Source organism: Pteropus alecto, unplaced genomic scaffold (assembly GCF_000325575.1).
Source record: "Pteropus alecto unplaced genomic scaffold, ASM32557v1 scaffold20, whole genome shotgun sequence".
Lineage (NCBI taxonomy): Eukaryota > Metazoa > Chordata > Mammalia > Chiroptera > Pteropodidae > Pteropus > Pteropus alecto.
In genome coordinates, this window is record NW_006436298.1 from 37412392 (window position 1) to 37434311 (window position 21920).

At 40.2% G+C, this 21920-nt stretch overlaps 1 protein-coding gene across 1 annotated transcript in view; it reads right to left on the reverse strand.

Moving 5' to 3' along the window:
* The window catches only part of MCC (mutated in colorectal cancers), a 379504-nt gene that overhangs the window by 86516 nt on the left and 271068 nt on the right, over positions 1-21920 (reverse strand). Inside the window, exons 4-5 of the mRNA XM_025047770.1 lie at positions 18800-18913; positions 7089-7231 (exon numbers count right to left, since the gene is read on the reverse strand). Coding sequence (XP_024903538.1) covers positions 7089-7231; positions 18800-18913 — 257 coding nt within the window. The remainder of the gene's footprint in view (positions 1-7088; positions 7232-18799; positions 18914-21920) is intronic.

Consider the following 21920-nt stretch of genomic DNA (forward strand, 5'->3'; position numbering starts at 1 on the left):
ATCCCCATATCTATTTTATTTTGGGGTCTGCATTCATGCCTTGTCACTGAGTTGAAGTGATTTATGAACAAGACCCAGATGGACATCTGCCTGTCTTGGCCACTGTCAGTCAACTATGTCTAGCTAACCTCTGGTGGTTTTTTTGAACCACATTCTGTTTCTCCTACAATTAAAGCCGGACTTGCCCTGAAATGGCCACCATTCTTTTAAAGAACAAAGATTTTTAGATATAAGGAGGAAATATATTCCTTTTCGTACTCTTAAAGGATCTATAGCAGGAAATAAGTGATAAGTAAAGTCCTGAATATTTCTTCAATTCTACCTCTTCTTATTTTTCCATACTGCACAGCTGAAGCTCAGACTCATCTATGAATCTTTGGCGAATAACTGAACAAATGAGATTTGGAAATGCTCTCTTATGTATATAATAAGCCATTCTTGTCAACAATGAGTACCAGTTTTAAAAATATCTAATGATATAGGATCTACATTCGAGAACTAAATGGTAAACAACGGTTTAATATATACCCCATAGAAAGACAGAGAGAGACATATCTATCTTATTTTTCTGGGTTTTATTTTTATTTCATTATATTTTACCTTTTAGGCCAGAAATTAATCAAAACAACATGATTTCCCAGGAGAAAAAGATTTTGTTTACACTGTGTTTGAGATGCAGCAACATGAAACTAGATAGACACAGCACATAGGTCAAAGAAGGGTGGGCTGAAAGATCAGGAGAAAGGCCAGGTTTGTGGTGCAGGGCTGAGATCTTAGAGATCGGATTATGTTAGAGTAGACGGAGACTTCAGAGAGTATCTCATTCACCAAATGTGGAGCATTTTGCAGACAAGGAAGCAGAAGGGTTAAGTGCCAATGCTGAAGAGACACAGATAGGAGGGATCAGGGCTTTCCCCACTGTGGTCATTCCGGGTAAAAGGTGTGGGGGAGGGAGCCCAAGGTGAGCTGAGGCTGAGGATGGATCTCAGGGACAGAAGAGAAGATTCAGGACCCACAGGGTCCAAGAGGTTCCAGAAGAGCACACCGGGAAGGAAAGAGGATTTAGGGTCAAATGCTGGAGAAAAGGACCAGTAACAAGAAAAAGCCACTGGGTTTTTCAGTTAAGAAATCACTATGATTTTCAAAAGAAGTGTCTTAGCTCAGGTTGCTGTCATGAAATACCATAGGCTAGATTGTGTGGCTGAAACAACAGGATCTTATTTTCTTACAGTTCTGGAGGCTAGAAGTCCAAGATCAAAGTGCCAACATTGCCACTTTCTAGTAGGGGCTCTCTTGTTGGCTTGTGGATGGCTGCCTTCTCACTGTGTCCTCAGATGGCAGGAGGGGGAGAGAGTGTGCACGAGCGTGTATTCGCTAGTGTCTCTTCTTATAAGGTTGCCCACTAATCCCACCATACAGGTCCCTTCCTCGTGACCTCATCTAAACTGAATTATCGCCCAAAGGCCCCATCTCTAAATACCGTCACATGGAGGGTTAGGCCTTCGATGTACGAATTTTGGTGGGGACACAATTCAGTCCATTGTGTTTCGGCAAACTGTTAGGGTCAGAAGCAAGCCAGCAGTGGGCTAACGAGCAAATGAGAAATGTAACAGAAAATGTGGACTACTCATGAGAGCTGGCAGTGAAAGGCTGATGTTTTTATGAGAGTAGCATTTGGAAAAAGAAAATAATCTCCTTGGGAAACAAAAGATTTCATGTTTAATTTGCTTAGACATATCCCCCCACTCCACCCCAGATCCAAAGTGAGCTGCTGATGTATTTTTCCATTTTCCCCATCCCATTATATAAACTCCCCAAGTAAGATGAGCATTTAAAAAAGCCACTCACAAGACAGTTAAGTGAAGAAGCACATATAACAAAACTGTGTGTGCTGTATGATACAATTTGTTTAAAATATTCATGAATAAAATTTTTTAGAAGGCCATATATACAAAATGTTCAGTGTTTATTCCTAGGAGATAGGATTTAGGATGCATTAGGCAGAGTTTAGTTAGGAATATAAACTACATTGGCTGTTTCAAGTAGAAAGGATTTACTTGAGGCTGTCATGTGCTTGCAAAAACCATTGGAAGAGCTGGAGAAGAAAAAGGTGGGTGGAGGCCACCAGAAGCTGTCAGATTTGCCATTAGAGTTGCAGTCCTCTCAAAGATCAGGAAACTGCTACTGCCTTCACATCTGCCCACAGCTCCAGGGTTTGACCTCATGCCCACCAAAGCCTGTACGTCAGCTGCCATCACCATGGCCTGAGGGATGATGTTGGCTCCCCACCCCTCTTTTGCCTTCTAACCCGTGCCAGTGCATTTCACTGGCAGAGACAAAAATGTATTCAGAACCCAGTTGTTAAGGGAGTCTGGGAAGTAGTCCCCAGGGTCCAACCTCTTTGATTCCGGGTAGTGTAGAGAGAGAGGGTGGGAAGGGTACCAGGTGCCAGGCAACATTCATCATATTCTACTCTTTGACAACCATACACAGCTTCTTACATTTTTCAAATTGCAATAGCAATGATACCAAGCTTCTGTAAGTATCCCTCATTCAAATGTAAATGAACTCACTTTCTCACCAAAATGGGAGACCCAAAGTCCTGTCAGGTATCCACTGTTAAGTGATCACTCTTCTTCTAGTTCAATAGCAAATACACTTACATATAATCTAATAGGTGACATAATAAGTTTCACCTTATTTGCAACTGGTCATGAAGCTATAGTTGGTATTTATAATTTCCTTCTTCCACTAGGAAATCATTATTTCCTCTGTGTTTGGCCAGCACCTCAAGTGGTAAGAGTTTTTTACCTAGTGAGATCATTCAAAATCTTTATTCCTGAGGGGCCTCAGTGGTCTGACCTGTATTGAACTGTTCAAACCTACTAACTTTTACCACTGGGAAATTTCTAGGAGGTGCCCCGAAGAATCCTTTGGATTTCAGACACAGTCCTCCCTTCCCTGTGGTATGAGAATAATCCAATTTCCTCTTGATAGTCAGGATCAATCACCCCAGTCAGGGTAGTCACTCCCTTCATTACCAAGGACCTGGTGGCAGTCAAGAGAATCATTGTTGTATTCTTCAATAGAGACATAGTCCCCTTGGGAACAGAGCTCAAAGTTGCAAGGAGGAGATGCAACACTTTTTTTAAAGGTGGGTTTTAGGTGCATGAAAGAGAGGAGCAACTTCTACTTCCACTTCTTGGTTTGTGGACCAGAAAAAAGCAGCATCATATACTGTTGCTAGTTGGCAGCATTTACTATATTTCCAGGACAATGAAAAACATCTCTCAGATGGTACACTATGGTAGATTATGTCCATTATGTATGGATTCAGGTAAGAATGCCACTTGTCACCTGACCTTCTGCTATGGACTGAATTGTGACCCCCATCCTTCCTGCTCAATTCATGTTGTTGCAGCCTATCCTTCAATGTGATGGTATTTGGAGATGGGATTTTTGATAGATAATTAGGTTTGATGAGGTCATGAGGGTGAGGCCCTTGTAATGGGATTAGCACCTTATAAGAAGAGATACAGAGCTTGCTTCATCTCTCTCTCTCTGCCTTGTGAAGACACAGTGAGGAGGCATCCTTTTGCAAACGAGGAAGAGAGTCATCACTGGGGAACTGAGTTGGCTGGCGCCTTGATCTTGGACTTCCCAGACTCCAGAACTGTGAGAAATAAATTCTTTTTGTTTAAGCCTCCCAGTCTATAGTATTTTGTTACAGCAGCTTGAGTTGACTAATATACCTTCATAAATCCCCACCCTGGCTGGTAGACTATAGGTACTTTGGATCTTTGGGGGGCTATCATCAGCTCAAAGCTAATAATCACCCAGAATGTGGTTATCTCTTTCCCGACTGCACAGTCTTCCTTATAAGTGGCTGAGATTCTCTTTGGAAGAAAGAGAAGGAAGATTGACTGTACTCACTCATGGCAGGGTTTGTGTACATGTTCCCCCTTCATGCAAGGGCCTCTGAGTCTGTGTACTGGGTCAGGTAAAGAGAATTAGATAAGAGGCCAAGATTCTCCACTGTAACAGCAAGTCAAGTCTCTGTCCACCAGACCACAGTTTTTCAACTACAAAAATCAAGTAAAATTTTAGTAGGCCATTCATTTATACTGGTCTTAGAGACTCCATGATCAATTAGCCAGTATCAAAGATCTCTCCAGGTCAAGCCTTTTTGATTACTACTGTACCCCTGCTATCCAATACAGTAACCAAGCCCACCCTGACTCCAGTAGCTAAGTGGTGTTGAAGATCCCATTTTAATGATGTTATCTCCCACTCAACATTCTGACTCACTAGGCCTTTGAATTCCTACATTATATTATTGTAGTTCTGGCATTTCGACATTATTTAATGTAGTCCTCCACTGAGTCTCGTTTTCAGTTAATCAAACTACTGGGGCTAATATACTGAATCCAGAATCTCTGGTAGGAACAGTTATACCAATAAAGTTACCATTAATCCAAAACTCCCTCCCTGGTCTAGAATTCTTACATCCTAATCCCACACTATTCTCTCATGTTTCTGTGACTACAAATGAACAAAATCGTATAAATCTTTTCATGTTTTAGCTGTATCTTCTTAGGTTGACTTGTTTACTTATCTCCCTGGGGCAGGATGAATATGACTACATTTAGGCCTAAAAGACAAAGAGGAATGGAGCAGAGGAGCAAGATTATATCTGGCACCCTCTACCTGGGATCAGGTTGCTACTGAGTATCCAAGCAAGGTAGGACCAGCTTTATCAGACAGGGAGGAGGCTGCTTCTTCTGCAGCAAGGGAAGCTCAGTGGAGTCTGTAGGCTCTAGGTATTTGGATTCATTTTAATCTACCCAAATGTCTCCATTCAAATTCTCACCATTTCATCTTTTCCTACCATCGCGTAATCTTTACCTATGAGAGCTGATGTGGCTGTGAATTCAACTTACATTGCAATTCAGCAATCTGCAGTGTCTAATTCTTGGCTACATTAGCCCTGTGGCTATAAGAGACGGGACAATATTCTAGGACAGTCACAGAAGGTCTGTGGTTCTCTGAATGTGACCCAAGATAAAAATTTTAAACTATGATATTGTCATTTTCCTTCCTTCCTTAAGCAATTCGGTATTGCTTAAGTGGGGACATATCATAGCTTATGTAAACAAACTATTTCTTTATTAATGATTTTTCAGCTTTCCAATAAATTCCTAACTCAGGCCCAGACTGAAGTCACAAGAAGAATCTGTAGGGTTCCAGAATTTTCTAGACCCTGAATATGCTAGAGCAGTTGGAGTTCAGTGAAGGTGTCTGGCTTTTACCATACTAAGCCTATCACAGAATCTCAAGACCTGAGGGCAAACCAATTTCCTGGAGTGGTAGGGGCTGCGGTGATGCCTTAGACCTGGACCTTGGGAGGAGAAGAGCCTTGTCTTCCTGGCCTACATGTCTGCATGTCCTCCAGCCCAGCAGGGAGTCCCCTCAAGGAGGGCTCAGCTTATTTACATAATGAAAACTGGCAGAATTTAATATGACTTCTGCACAGATGCAATCTTCCTTTAAATAAAAAGCACTAATAAATGTTTATGGTCAAGAAGCTCAATGCATTTTAACACGAAGCAGTTTGTCCATTATATTCAACTTAAATATCCTGAAATTGAGTTTACCAGGTGATGCGTAATGCATTTTTTTACAACTCACTGAGGCTATTTGCCTTCATCTTCAAATATTTAAAGTGTAACATGTTTTAATGGAAATTACAAATCTGCCACTGTACTCTATCGGCCTCCTTTAAATCTGCTATAATCATTTCTTTGGGCTGAAAATTCTTCTCTGCTCACGCATTACTAACCTACAATCACTCTGAAGACCAGGATACAATTTAAACGTCTAGGGGTTCTAAAGTGGAATACAAAATTTATTGTATGGCTCCAGTTCAGTGCAAAATTTTCCACGATTATGCCAAGGAAACAGAGACTCATCAGTACCCTCGTCAAGTAGCCCTCGTCAAGTAGTCATTACTGTGACTCTCAGAGTTGGAACAAAATGCATCCAAAGTTGCTTCTAACCCAAGACTTCTAGAGGGAGTGTTTAAAGTAGATGCTTCCAAAACTGTTGTAATTGTGGCTTGTGCAAACATTCAGTGAACAAAAACTCTTTCTCCTTAAAGGTAAGTGCCAACCATGGGCTCCCCTCAGGGTTGTTCCCTGAGCACAGGCAGGAAGATAAGAGTTCTCATCCTTGGCTCAGTAAGACACATAAAGCAAACCCCTCTTCTGAACAGCAGGGCAGACACACCAACGAAGAGCTGCGTGCAGGAGACTTAGGGGCCCAATGACTGATAAGCAAAGATGAAGTAGTCACTTAATATTAAGCCCCAGCTTTTTCACCAGTGATGGATCAAACCTTGCCCCCACCTTAGGAGTTTGTATAAGGCTAAGTCAATGTTGGTAAATCAAGTTAAAGTCAAGTCAAAATATTGGTAGGTTATCTAGAAGCCTATGTAATGCTTAGTTATAAGCCACATTCCTAAATCTCTCAAAATCTCCAGTGGAAGCACAGTCTACACATCTACATAGTCTACACAGCAGACCTAGTGAATAAAAGACATGCTAGGAATGCTGGTCTCTAAGACAGAGGGCCTCCATTAGAACTCATTAATGAAGCATCTCACTCAGCTTCTGATTCCACATCCTTATCAATAAACTGAGGATTGAACAGGGAGATAGACAGGGTCAAATATGTGGTGACAGAAAGAAATCTAACTATGGGAGGTGAACACACAGTATAAACATCTACATGCCTTACTGTCAAAACGTACAGCTGAAACTAATCGGATTTCATTAACCAATGTCACCATAAAAAACAAATTAATGAAAAAACAAAACAAAACTGAAGATTCCAACTCCCTCCCTTAATCAGAACAGAATAATAGAAGGGAAAGTGTGTGGTTAACAAAGCAAACAGAAAGTACTTTATCAACTGTAAAACTCCTAATAACAAATAAAACATTGTTAAAATTCACAGGGGCAGCTTAGACTCCAAGACTCAGGTTACAGCCCAGGGGGGCAGAGAGAAAGCCGCGACCTGGAGGCTACTACCTGATGGTGGTGCCCTGAAGACGGTCTATCTTCTTATTGAGCTCAGCAATGATGCTGTGGAGTTCCGTGATGCGTTCCTCGTACCGAAGTGTCGTTCGCTCCTGGACGTCCTCATGCTCTCTCATGAGGTGAGACTGCTCACACTGAAATTGAGAGAAGAAAGACAGAAGTGCCAATGAGTTGATGCACCTATCACGCTAGTGATTCTAAATTTTATGGCCTCAAACCTTTATAACCTCAATAGGCCCCAAATAAAACATATGCCTACTCACTGGCCAGCAATCCCAGGAGACACAACAGCTAAACTTTACAACGTCCCTAGTGGACATCTGAGCCCTTGCCTCTCTAGAAGCCATACTTTCTTTGGGGAAAGGCCCCTCTGCCATTGCGCACAATCTTTGTGGGACTATCTGAGTCTCTTTTTTTCCCTAGCCAAGAAGTGGGCAAGGGCCTGGGCTGGATCCATCAGGTACCTTCTTTCGAGAATTTGAATCTTGAGTGAATAGACCTAAAGTTGCATGGTGTCAATTCATCTGAGGATCCTGAAGAGACTGCCCCTTAGTTTCTGCTACCTATATTCCCCAGGGCGTCCTTCCCAAGCTCTTTATTGCCTTTTAGCTCCCCTTTTACCCATTTGTTCCTTTTTTTTGCTGAAGTCTTCTGTGGTCTGTTTTACTTTCAACCAATTCATCCTAAGTAGTATGACACCATTTTTTATCTGGCTGATTATCTGCAAACTTAATGCTTTCCAATATCCTTTCCTACCAGACTATAAACTCCTGGAAGGCAGGGACTAAGTGATTTCATGATTTAATCCTAGCACCTAGCCTATGCCCTGGTTCACCGTGGATGATCTAGACATGTTATGGAATGAATAAACTGTGATGTAAAAACACTGTCATGAAGGCTGCTTTGCAGAAACTATAAAAGAAGTGAAGGAACTTACCTTGCTCAGCATTTGGTGTACTAAGAGGCAGCAGAGGCTATAAATTTTTTTGTTGTTGTGGCCAGAGTTTAAATCATAAGGAACCTGGTCCCTCTTTCATTTCTCTCCCTCCTTCTCAACCCCTCGCCAGTCGCTGTGCATATAATCTTATTTACATAATAATAAAACACTCATCAGTAATGGAACAAGGAGTCTAGCTTGTGTTCCTGTCTACTACATTCAGCCCTGATTAATTTCCTGTCCAGCGGAGGAATTTTTATTTCTTTTTCAGCAAGGTTTTCCTAATGCCAAAAGCCAAATGTACTTGCCAGCTTTGCACTTTCAGAGCTGGTGGCAGACCGGCAAGGGTAAGACTCCTCACCCGGCGAGTTCCAACGTCCTCCCCACTCTCTAAGTCTGCTAGGCTCCCAATCACGTAACAGGGATAAAAAGGCTTCAAAGATAAGCAGACACTACACTAAGTCCAACTCAATACTGAAACAGAAGTGCTCAGCAAAGTAGTTTGATAAACATGTTAGTATAAATCCTGGCAGGGACCATACCTATGAAGATGACCCTAGACAACCGCTAGGGTCATCTTCATAGGTATGGTAGTAATGTGGTAACATCTTCAGGGCTGCTCAGAGCTCCAGAAACAAGATCAGATACAATGAGGTTGTTGACAGCTGTATCATAGACTTTCATGAGATAGTTACTTTCAGAGAAATAGTGATATATATGACTTTTGTTCTTAGTGATAACCTGAAACATCCAATAACTTCCATGCAAGGTCAAACATACAGGAAATAAGTGGAACTGGAGGCAAGGATTAGGTCTGAGTGAAAGCCACATTTACAATGATACTTTCTTAAACAGAACAAATCCAGAAGAGACCACAAATACTCTTTCCACGAAGGTATGCCTTTTTCATCCATGATCTATTAAAAGGAACAACAGAAGTTCACAAAATGATAGTGTCTCAAAGACAATTTCTGTCAACACATGAAAAAGCTCCATATTACTCTAGAATATACCAATACCAGAATGCTGTTCTTCTCTACCTGCCGCAAAATATCTATGGACTTTTGCTATTGACATCTATTTCCATCTTCAAATTGTGTGTGTGTACGTGTATACTTGTGTGTGTGTATGTGGTATGTACATGTGTATATGTAACTGACACTCTCACGAAGGTCACTAATTCTAGATATTTTAATAATTACAGGATAATGCCCAGTCTGACCTGGATCTCATCTATGTCATGATTCCTACCACACTGCCATCTTGCTGATTACGCCTTTTTGGTTTTACATATTCAGTTCTCATGGGTTATAAACATCTGTGAAATGTTTCCCCTTACAAACACAATGAGTTTTCACTCTTGCTTAATTCTCCACGTATTTTTCTTCCTTCACAGTCTTTATGGGTCAACAGGCCATCAAGTCAGACAAGAAACTACAAAACCCACTCAAAAATGATGAGGTGTAACTGTTTATACAAGAAAAAGACGTGCGATCAACTCTGGGTGTCTCTGTTGACTGTTAGGAGTTGCCTAAAAGGTAAGAGCCTGTGGGGCTGCCCAGGCTGCAGAGAGATCAAATGGGTGATGGCGAGATAAAGAGTGTAGTAGCTGGTGTTGAACCTTTTTTGCCCTGCCTCTAACTGGAAAGTCTGCCTGGAGGTTGCAAATATGAATAAGAGACAACAGGAAGCCTGATGATTCAGTCAGATAGTACAGTGCTTGTAGCTAAGAGGAGAAAAAAGACTTATAATGTATATTTGGAACTTAGGGGTTCATTTGGGAGTAGCAAAGAGAATATATTGGAGAAAAAAATTCTTCTTTAGCTGAGGGCAAAAATATCTGCATTACAGTACTAATTTTCCTTAAAGTATGTTTTTTAAAAAATAGTAAAAAAAAAAAAGCCTTTATAATTTAATACTTCTTCCAAAAATAATAGATATGTTTTGATTTCCCATAATGTCTAAGATACTGTGCAGGGTGCCATGGGGGTAGGTCACTACGACACCTACTTTGAAGGGAACTGTGGTCATGGCTTCCAGGTGGACTTCTCTGCTGGAAAATAAGAAACATGGACAGAAGTAGGGGGTGGGGGCAAGAAGAGATGGTGGAATGGTACCCTGAGGATTTTTTTCCTAGTGAAAAGAGAACACTGTAAAATAATTATCAAAACTCCTAGCCTCTAGATGAATGAATAGTTGAGAAGACATTGCTTAAGGTTCATCTGTACAAATCAATAACCCCTTGAGGTATCTCGTTAGCCATACTTCTCCACTCTGTGCCTACTCATTGTACTCAGCCAAAGACATGCTGAAGCATTGATCTCCGACTTTAGTGAAAATCACCTGAGTTTTTCCAAGGCACAGTGGAGGGGAAAGTGGAGCCACTCCCACAAGGGCAATGGTGCAGGAAGAAACAAGTCATCACCTGCAGGAGCCAACAGAACCCAACAAAACACCCTTGTTAGCCTTCCTACTAAACTGCACAGAGCCAATCCCAGGAATGTGGCACTTCAGTGCAGGAAAAGTGGAAGATGAGTGGGTGGTACTCGGGACAGACAAAGCCACTCTATGCATGATCAGTGCCTTCCTGCCCTGGTGACCTCTCACAAAGGCAAGGATGGCCTGATAATAGGAGACCCCGCTCTGTCATCACGCTCCGATATTGTTACTGACCCAGCCCCTCTTACCACCCTGAGTTTCCATGACCTGTGAAAGCACTTTTAAACCTGGGAGGGTGTATGATTTGGGGTGTTCTGTTTCACAAGGGCAGGGGCTAGGTCGAACTCAATACTACACCTCCATATAAGAATCACCTGTGGCAGGTATCCCAGTAAAGCCTCATTCAAGAAGGTAATACAATGATGACAACTATAGAGGAAAAAGGGGTATTACTTCATAACTACTAAACTTTTGCACAAATTTTTTGATTTTTAAATTAAAATATAAGTCCATTAGACATTTTTAAAAAATGACAAAAAGACTCACCCATTTTTTCATAATCTATAATTTTTTCAAATAGTGTTCATTTCTATCTAGTATTTTCTTAGGTACGTGGAACTCCATCAGGACCACCATGTGGGGTGCGCATCACATAAGCATCAGTACCCCTGTGGCACCCAGCAGAGTGCCTTCACCAAGACTCTGGTTCACTTCTACCCATCCACACGGTAGGTTCCCCTTCCAGCTAGATATGGCCACGTGACTTGTTTTGACCAATGAGATGTGAGTAAATATACACCACTTTAACCCAGAGGTCTTTAAGACCTCTTGCAAGATTTGCCTCTTTCCCTAGGCCATGGCTGCTGGCAGTGTTCCAGATGGTAGAAGCACATTGGCTTGGGAGGCTAAGTGAGGGCAATGCAGCACAGAGCCTCCTGCTAGCCTTAGAGAGCTTCTAGCTAAAAGCAAGAAAGAAATCTTTGATATTTTAAGCCATTGAAAATTTGGGGTTATTTTTTAAGCGCTGTATATCCTTATGATGCAACTCTTTTATAGATGAAAACAGACTAAATGTAAAGTGACTGCTTTATTTATTACAACCTAGACAACAGGCATAAACCCTCTGCAAAGCCCTCCGATTCTAGCTTATGGCATCAAGGGGTTGAAGCTTTATAGCTACAATTTTCTCCCTTCCAGCTCCCTGACCAGTGGGTTTATCTCCTCACTACTTGCCTAAAGATTTCAAGTGGCAGCAGAGCGGTCTCACCTTGGTCTCCTGCTCTGAATCACTTCTAGTGAACCTCAGGAAACATAAATATTATGCTTACAATACCAAATGAGAGCCAGGAAACTCAAACCGCTCTCTCCTCAACCCCTGGAGAGCACTGAAACAGCAAAGTAGACACAGGGGCATAAAATAGGGGATTCTAAGTCCCTCCAGCTTCCACCAAGACAGCTTTAGCTGCCAGAGTCAATTATTCAGTGACAACTTTCTGAACAAGGAGCAATGAGGAGCAATGGCGGCTTCTTCTAGCAAAACTTACTAGTGAGAGATTATTTTCTTCTTTTTACTGTATGGAAATATTCCATACTATTTCAGCTGAACAAAAAAAGAAATGGTTTCAAACAACACACTGCTGTCTCGCCCCCCCCCCCCCCACACAATTATTATTGGTAATTGCATCCAGGGTTCTCCCTCCTCCCAACCAACATTCAATTTTTGGCTGATCCTACAGTACGGCAAAGCCAGGGAGTCTGTGGTTGCAACGTCTTGCCTGCCATGAATTTCTGGAGGTCAGTATCATTAGGACTGTGGATTTTTCCTATGTCTACAGACTTTCAGTTTGAAAGGCAAAGAAAAAGAGACTGAGATTGGATATGATGAAATTTTGTTTTTCCCGAATTTCATCTGGCACGATACATACCCTAAGCTCCTTCTTCTAGGTTTCAGCTCTCCTATCATAATGATGACGCAAATAAAAAACTATATAAACCCTTGTGTCTAGCTTCATAAATTAGTAAAATTGCCTATATGCAAAATGTTTAATAAAGAGAAGCCACATCATCATTACATCACCAAAAATAGAAGCCCTTCAGGCTCATTTCTGCTGTTGGTGCAACCAGGGATAAAGCCTTGAGTCAGCCTTGAGACAGGCTGGCCTACAAACTTGAGCCCTTGTTGGAAAAACCCCATGCGATGTGGTGATGCTAAGGAGCTTTATGGTTTTGTTAATGTTCTTCACTGGGTTTTATCTTACTCCACAGAGGCCAGGGATCTTTAACCATCACATTAGTCTCAGCTGTCAAACCTAAGAGCATTATGAGCTCCATTCTTGAAAAATGCGATGCCATCATTAATTTGTTAACCCTCTCAACCACCCTGTGGAGGGGGCGCTACCATTTCCTTTTAAAATATATGCTAAGAAGCAACGCTACTTTCTCAGGGTCACATTGGATTGATTGAGCTAACTACTCATTCCCCTTTTTAGTCCTTGCTCAGGTTCTCCCAGGGGGAAGTGGGAGGAACCAAGCCGACTAAACAAAGAGGCCCAGCACAACGGAAAAGCCACGGAGGGGCAAAACCGCAGAGCAGATTGTCAACCAGAGTACAAATAGGAAAGAAATGCGGAAGGGAGACCCTGACAAAGAGGATGCATGCAAACTACAACTTTAAGCATCTCACGCAACAAGAGAAAGAGGAAAGAAAGCACTACTCTTTCCATTACATTTAACGGAAACTGAGTATGTTTTCTTCCCAGCAGCTGAAAGGTAGAAAATTCAGAAGATCTGCTTTCCAAAGACAGAGAGCTTAGATATAGAAAGTGGACTAAAATCAAAGGGGTTCATGTTTGAAATATCTTCTTCTGTAGTACTTCAAAACTGCAGTAAGTTAATTTAAAATAATTGTAAGTACTAAATAAATAGCAAATATGCTGAAAGCATCATAGGATCTGTTCTATGTGATCTTTGCCAGTTTCCCAAAAGGCTGTTCTCTATGGTGCTGTTAAATGTTGGTGAAAATGCAAGCACATGTCTGTGTACCTGGTCAAGGGTGAGGATGTTTAAATGAAATTAACCTGTACCCCATGCTCCACTCCCTTCCAGATCCCCTCTAGCAGCCTGGACAGCTTAAGAGACAATACAAGATTACTATGGCTACGGATTCCCAAGAAACCTGGATTCTAATTCTGCCTCTTGATACATTCTAGTTAATCTTGGGCAAGATATTCAAACTCCTTAAACCTCAATGTTCTCATTTGCAAAATGGGAATATTAATAGTATCTACACCAGAGGTTATTATGAGAATTCAGATAAAGCATGTGGAATGCTTGGCATACTCCCTGGCAAAAAATAGAAATGTGGTAATTATACTACTGATATAAAGTAATAGTGATGTTATTAATCAAATCCCCCAGAAAGCTGTGATGTACAGTCTCTAAGGTGCCCTTACAGTTCCTGCCATCTCCCGGGCAGGACCTGTGACTTGCTTCTAACTAATATAATGTGGCAAAGGTGATGAGATGTCACTGCCATAATTGTATTACATTATATAAGACTGTTCTGTGAGATATATTCTAGACTCTTTCTCTCCGTTGCTGGCTTTGAGAAAGAAAGCTGCCATGAATCCTACAACCATAAAGAAATAAAGTCTGCTGAAAATATGAGAGAGCTTGAAGGTGAACTCTTCCCCAATGGAACCTACAGATAAGCATTCAGCTCGCCCAACACTTTGATGGAAAACTTGCAGAGGACCCTGCTAAGCCATGACTGGGTGCCTAATGCACAGAAACTGTGAGATAATAAATGTATGTTTTAAGCCAGTAAGTTTGTGGCAATTTATTACATAGCAATAGAAAACTAATAGAGAGGTACTTTGTCTTCCTTGTCATATTGATATTAGGCTCCTTTATTCAAGTCTCTTCTCAACACTATAGGTTGATCTCACTACAGGTTGAACTTTTATTCAACCAGTTCCAGTGTCACCATTAATAATTACTCGACAGATGCCGAAGCTCATTTTGATTATTTCAGATGAACACATCCAAGATTTCCATTTTACATTTCAGTTTAACTGTGGCTCTGTAATATTTAGAGAGTTGGTAATACTTACTAAAGCCACAGAGCATAAAATTATACATGAATTTGGCTATTCCATAATCTGGTTAAGCCTCAAACGTGAATCACTTTACCAAGGCATATAGCACAGAAAGTATGGCACAGTCATTTCACTGTTCTTATTTTTTCTTGCATAAAATTCATCTTTATCAAAGGTATGAGACTGGCAAGTCTGACCTTTTTTTCATGTTCTCTTTCCTGGGCCCTAGTATCTGAACTGGGAAAACACCTCCAGTGAAAGGAATAAAAACTAATTTTAAAGTATATTTAGTGTAAGAATACAAACAAGTGAAAGTTAATTAATGGTGCCATGAAGTGGCTATTGCCATCAGGAGTAAAATCGGCCATCAAAACTATTACATGAGAATGTCTTGACCACAAGAAAGACATAGCAGAGAAAGACATTATCCTGTTACCATCCTCTGCACAATCTACTCTGACTTTGTTGGCCTACATTTTAAGAAATACCTTCCTGGTTACCCTTTAAAATCCAAGACTGTGGTACATGCCAGTTTCCAGTTAAAAGCATTCACAATTCCCTTCTAAAAAAAAAAACAAAAAACAAAAAACAAACTCACCGATAAGAACTATTAAGAATGGTTGGCTTTGGATGGTTATAAAGTAGAAAACACAGTCACTTAACACCATCGTATATTTTTCTTTAATAAAAAATAACTACTTTCTCAAAAAAAGGTATGAAGCAAAATAAAGCATTAAAAAGTTTAATTAACTAGAGGCTACCACTGAAACATTATAATTCTCTCTAGTTTTTTCTATCACATTTTTATTACTTTTATAATCAGAAGGAAAATAAGTTTTCATCTAAGTAAAAACTGAAAATTTGTCAGCATAACATCCCATATGAGAATACTGGTGGCCTTGTCTTGACACTGATGCTAAGCTATTCATTGACATTGTTAAGCAACTTAACTTCTCTGAGTTGCCTGTCAAATGTGGAAGAAGATGATCTTTCTTCCCTATTCGAACAGCATGTGATGAAATGAGACATAGAGCTTCAAAACTTTCCACAGATATTTTAGACTGGTGACTGTGGCAGCCAGGAGTTTTAATCTCTCTGAATTCCCACATAAAACTGACAGAGCACGTACACAACAGAACCAGAATCCTGGAAGAGAAGTATCCCCTTGACCAACAAAATACGAGCAGGTAGAGACAAACCTCCACCATTCATAAGACCTGAATGGTGTGTGTGTGGGCAGAAGCAGAGGGAAACAATAAGAATGATGGCCCTGAGAACTGGAAAACCCCCAATTACCAATAATTTTACACAAGAAAGTTAGAAGAGCCAATCGGAGAACAGCAGCTGAAATCAGGAGGGGTTTGCCTGAGCCTGGAATGAGTGGGCAAGGGGTGCATCGTAAAATATGAAGGGCCTAAAGCAGCTAATCCCTATGAACTTTCAAGACTGGCCCTAGGACTTCTATCCAGGAGGAAAAACTGCTGGGAGTAGGGTCAAAATTGAACAGGATGAGGTAACAGACACAAAGGAAAGAATGGGTCCAGATCAAAGTAGGTGAGGGGAAGAGAGCCGGGAAGCGTCAGAAAGCAAACTGCCGTATTTTTGACTACATGACAACAGAAGACGAAGCTCTATGAACTTAAAAAAGCTGTCTTAAACCCTGCCTCTTAAAAGTTCAAGGAAACTATTTTTCACATAAAAATGAAAAACAGAAAAGTACTGAGGTCAAGTTCCATACAAAGTTCTAGGAAAGAAGAAAAAAAAGAGCAGAATAACACTCCTATAAACCATGAAAGCATGCTACAGAACAGATGAGAGCGGAGGAAAAAGCCCCAAACAATAGCTTATTATTTCAAAATAAAAGACTTTCAGGAAATGAAATGACATAAGACACAAAAGAACATAATTCAGAATGAAAAAAAATGCAGAAAGTAATAGAACACAGAAAAAAATAGAAATAATATAAAAATACTAAACTAAGAGGCACATAAGAGGAAATGAATACAACATAAGAAAAACAGAAGGTGAAAAACAGGAAGAACAAAGTAAAAAGGGGGCGATTTGAAGGATTTGAAATAGTGACAAATATTCAAGACGGGCAAAGAAAATCTAATAACCAATAAGCATCTTTGAAGAAGAAAAATTAAAGCAAGGTAACAGAACTAATATTAAAAATTTGTTATTAAAAAAATACTTTGCTGAAATTATAAAAACAGGCTTTAAAATATAATGTACACAGCAAACCTTATAATATCAAACCAGAATGACAAGATTAAGAGTTACTCTTAAAAAAAGAAAAAGGTTACTCTAGTAAAATTACTGGACTTAAAAGAAAAAATTCTATGGATGTCTAGAATAAGTTAGTGCCTTGTGAGGGAAAAGAAAGCTGTATTATTAGACTTTAAGAGCAACTCTTTCTGTCAAAAGAGAATAAAGAACCACATTCAAATAAAGAAAAGATAAACCAAGGGTTTTATATCTAGCAAAATCTACTTTCAAGTATGAAGGGCATGGACACATCGAATTAATAAACAAGGACTTGGTGAAGACTTATTCTAGTCCTTTCTGAGGAGCTGACTAGAAAATAAGTTTCAGGCAAAAACAAAAACAAACAAAAAAAAAAAAAAGAAAAAGAAGAGAGACACTGACCATGGTAAACATTAAACATATAGTTTCTTGTCAACTAAATGAAAATTAAAAGGGAGAGAATATAAGATTCAATGGCCATGCGGTCAGGTAATGTGAATATAGCACAACTGCAAAAAATTGGGGGAATGAGGAAAGCATAATGCAAAAAATTTAAAAAAAAGTCTTCTCGGTAATTACATTTATTATGGTAGTGTTATTATTATTCTGAGACTGTATATAATATGGGACGAAACAAATGAGTAATTATGAAATACTCTAATTCAATCATCCTCTAAAACCTTAAGAGTCAGGATTTTTAGTATGAAAAGAAAGATACAGATAAAATATAGAAGAAGCTAAGTAAATGTACCCCATAATATAAATTAAATAGGAGCAATTAGTATAAACTCCTAAAGTATTTTATCTTACAACTTACACATACATATGTAGATAGATAATTTCCTGGCTGTGTGTGTAAAGAGGCTTAAAAACAATGACCAACCTAGAAGCAAATAAGAACCCTTAGCATCCAGATTGTGGTCTTGAAATACCATTTTCTGCTGAGTGAAACCAGGGCTACTTGGAAAATGGTTAATTCCAGGGTTGGGGCAAAAAATGTACTAGATGAGCCTGTAATAACTATTAGGCTCATGTCAAAAGACTCAGAAGCCAACTTGAGGAGGTTCTTACTGGCTAAAAATACTACAATTTGATTTTCTACAAGAAAATTACAATGAATTGAAAGCCAAATATGTTTAAATCCATAAATTCATAACAATGTTTTAAAAAACAATTGGATACTTTCAGAGGATCGTAGGTAATTAATTATCTTAAAAATGTTAAATAAATGGAAAGAATGAAGCATTTATTCTGCTTTTTTCTCTATGAACTACACCATATTTTCAATAAATCATAGATGATAGACACTATGAATTAATAACTAAAAAGAATAACTGAAAAAGAAATGGTAGAACTAAAATATTGTGATTTGTAAGTCCCAATGAATCAATGAACATAGGCATTGAGTATCAATAGCTATTAACATCACAGAAAATAAATACTCTCTACAGCCTTGCCAAAGGGATTGGACATGAATCTGACAGAGCCTCTGGATCCAGCTGCCAATTTGCAGGGGGGACAGAGAGAACTGCACCATGAGTGTGTAATCAGCAACATCCAGACTGTGGGAAACTATAGCTCAAGTGGTCAGTTTTTAATAGATTAATTATAAAGCAAACAAAGAATAGAGGAAAAATCTGTAGATTAAGAGATTCAAAGGAAATGCATGACTTTTAAATGGACAAGACTAAAACTCTACTGTCTAGGGACATACAAACTTCAGCGGGAAACTGTAAAGAAACAGGAAACATGACTGCAAGAGTCAGGGTGGTGGTTGCCTTGGAGGGAGAGGAGGTGGGGTTGGGCTTGCACATAAGGAGAGACTTCTGGGGGTGACTGGCAAGTTCTATTTCTTGACCTAGACAGTGGTTATGAGACTGTTTGCTTGTTAAGCTATAATTTGTTTTCTGGGAATTTCTTTACCTATGTTTCATCTTAAAATAAAAAACAGAAAAGTTAACAGATCTCTCCAGATCCTTTACCTGTGCCTTGGCCAATTTCTTTTCCAGGAGGTCCCGTTCCCGCTCCGTTTGCTGCAGACGTTTATTAAGCTCCACTATATCTCCCTTCAGTGATGCTAGTGCTGCCAAGTGCAGCTGTGGAGACAGAGAGAAAGGAGCACAAGGTTAGACCAGAAACTCACTTCCTTTCACTGCCTGTGACTAGTGTGATCACATAGAAAATGTATCATTTAAAAATGGGATGCTTTGGGTGCCATTAATCTCAGAGGGTAATGGACATGAATCAGATGTCTTAAGCAAGCTGGGTTACATGGTCACTCTAAATGTAATAGGGAGAACGCTGTTTGTGAGGGCAGCGGGACCTAATTTTGGATGGTTATCTGAGGACAGTGAGCAAAGCTCTTCATTCTCTGGTTTCCTCAGCAAGGATGATATTAAGAGCTGGTGTGGGGCTGCCTGATTCTCAACATAGGAGGCAAGGATAAGGCAGAACCAAATTAGCTTTTGCCTTCAGATAATATGAAACTTGAATAGGGCAATTCAGTTTTTGAAACTCAATCACCCGCATTGCTGAGTGGATAACAGACAGACCAGGGGCTGAGGATTAAGAAAAAATCAGAGAGCTCATTTTGGAGGGGAAACGGTCTCCTCTTAAAGTTGGCGCATTTATTTTCTTGCCAGTTCATTCTTCCTCATTGTCCCCCGAGACACTAGATTGACTAAATGCAGGCCCTCTGTGCTAGCAGGCCCTCTCAGAGGAGCAGAACCAGAACTCCGATAAATTATGCTATGAAAAGACTAATTGAGACGCCATCCACATATTCTTCTCCAGCCAATTCTCTCAGGTTGACCGGAGCTAGAATGTTCAACAGATTAACAAGGGGCATGATGCATTCCCAGGATGAGATCCTGACCACTGAGCTTGGGCCGCATGCACACCTACCACACTTGCCTTTTGGGGCTTTTCAGGCCGAGAAATGGGATCATCTGTAAGATCCACTTCACACACTGATCCCACAGCAATTCTACCTTTCAAACTTCTTTGCCTTCCGAGTCACTACTTCTCATCTGTCTTCACTGTCAATTCCAGGTGGAGCTCAGACCTTCCTAGCTGAATTCCACATTACTTTTGGGTGACTGACTAAAATCAGAACAGACCCTCCCTCTTTAGAGGTTTTTTCGTAGCTTCTGCCAAGAGGGATTTAAAGTAAGGAGTGAGTAAATAAATGTGATATTTAAAAATGGACATAGTACAGTAGTACATAATTCAACTTTGAAGATTTTAATTTCAGGTTTAGAAATTAAACCGGCCCCCTCCATACTGCATGCTGGCTGGTAGACTTGGTGGGGGTTGGGGGTGTGCACGGGGGAGGAGGAGATATAGGGCAGGGACCGGGGTTTCAGACAGTTGTTTATGTTAGACTATAACAGCAGTGAAAGTGACTTCACTTAATTGCATCAGGGCTGCAAACCAACAGATCAATAGCCGATTTGAAATCAGGAATGCTTGAAATTTAAAAAGGGAAATGTCAGGCAATCTGGCGGTATTTACCTTCTCACGTAGGGCTAGGGCCGCTCAGAAAAGGTCACTCTGGGTTTCAGATACAAGGTTTTGTGTGATGAATTCTCAGCACAAATACCACAGTGGTCTCATTGTATAATCTTTTTGAGGCTGTTTTGCTTCCAGTATGGTGGGGAGGGACACAGATTCATTGCCTTAGCAGCTGGGGTGACCCCTCCGCCTCTGAACTGTCAATCTGAAGATTTTCCTTCAGTGTCAGACACTGTGGCCTGTTATATTGTTTTGTCAAACCTTAGGAGAAGATTCTCAGCCTCACTTGTGGTGAGAAGAATAAAATACCTGGAGAGGTGAAATGTCCTTTAAGAAATAAAGGGGTAGGAACAAGGACCCCAACTGTGTGAGCCTTGTTTCCTTTCTCATAATATCTCTCCTCTTACTTCTGGGGGAAAGGGCTGCTTGAAGGGGTTTGGGGGGAAGTTATGGGGAAAAAGCTGCCAGAGGAGGCTGTATACTCCACACTGACTTTGAGAAGTGAGCCAGACGGGAGACACTAGAGTAGTTATTTTCATCATAGAGCATGGCGGAGGGGGTTTGGGATGAGTCACTGCCATTGGGAATAGCATTGGGCGTGCAGTTGAGAATACATTCTGACCCACCAGCTCTCCAGATTGCCAGGAAGGTGCACAGAATGAGCATTTGGGGCAAGTCCCGTGGCTTCCCTGGATGGAGGATGCCTATCTATAAAATGAGAATAGACCAGTTATTCTTAACTTTTCTTGGGGCACAGATTCCTTAAGAATCTTATGACTGTGATGGACCCTTGTAGAGAAGATTATAAATTTGGGGTACACACATGTGTTTCACCAACTTATGGTGATAACATACTCTGGAATCTATCCATAACCCCAAGATTAAGAAACCCATGGACTACATGCCAGCTCTGCAGTCCCACGTAAGTTTTGTAGACTGTCTCTTGGTTCATAATCACAGATATTTGAGTGGGGGAAAAGGCCCTTGAGATTTGACATCTCCCACTTCCATATTTGTAGGTGAGGATCTGAAACCCAGGGATTAACTTGCTTATTCCAGGTCCCATGGATAGCTTAGCCCAGAACAAAGGGAAACCAGTACCTTTTCTTTACTGTATAATGTTGTATATGACAGTAATTTTGTTTATGTGAATAAAAATTTTACTTAAAATATTTCCTTCTGATTATTAAAGTAATGACGACATAACAGAAAAATGAATCAGAAAGAGAGAATTCTAACATTTTAGTGGTGGTGTCTGGGAGGTTTTAAACTTTTTTGAGATACTTTCTGTTTAATAAGTTTTTAATTTTTAAGAGAAAGAGCCTTTTGAATGAAAGAAACAAAAAAGTTGCAAGTGTGTTTTCTGCACACGTAGGCTATAGAATAAAATCTGTAAAGGGTTATTTTCCTTCCTTGCTGCATCTTCTGATAGAAGGTAAAACGTAAATATGAAGTAGAACATACACACGTTCCTTAGTACAATCTGTAAAGGGTTATTTTCCTTCCTTGCTGAATCTTCTGATAGAAGGTAAACCGTAAATATAAAGTAGAACATACACACGTTCCTTAGTGGTACTGACAATTACTCAG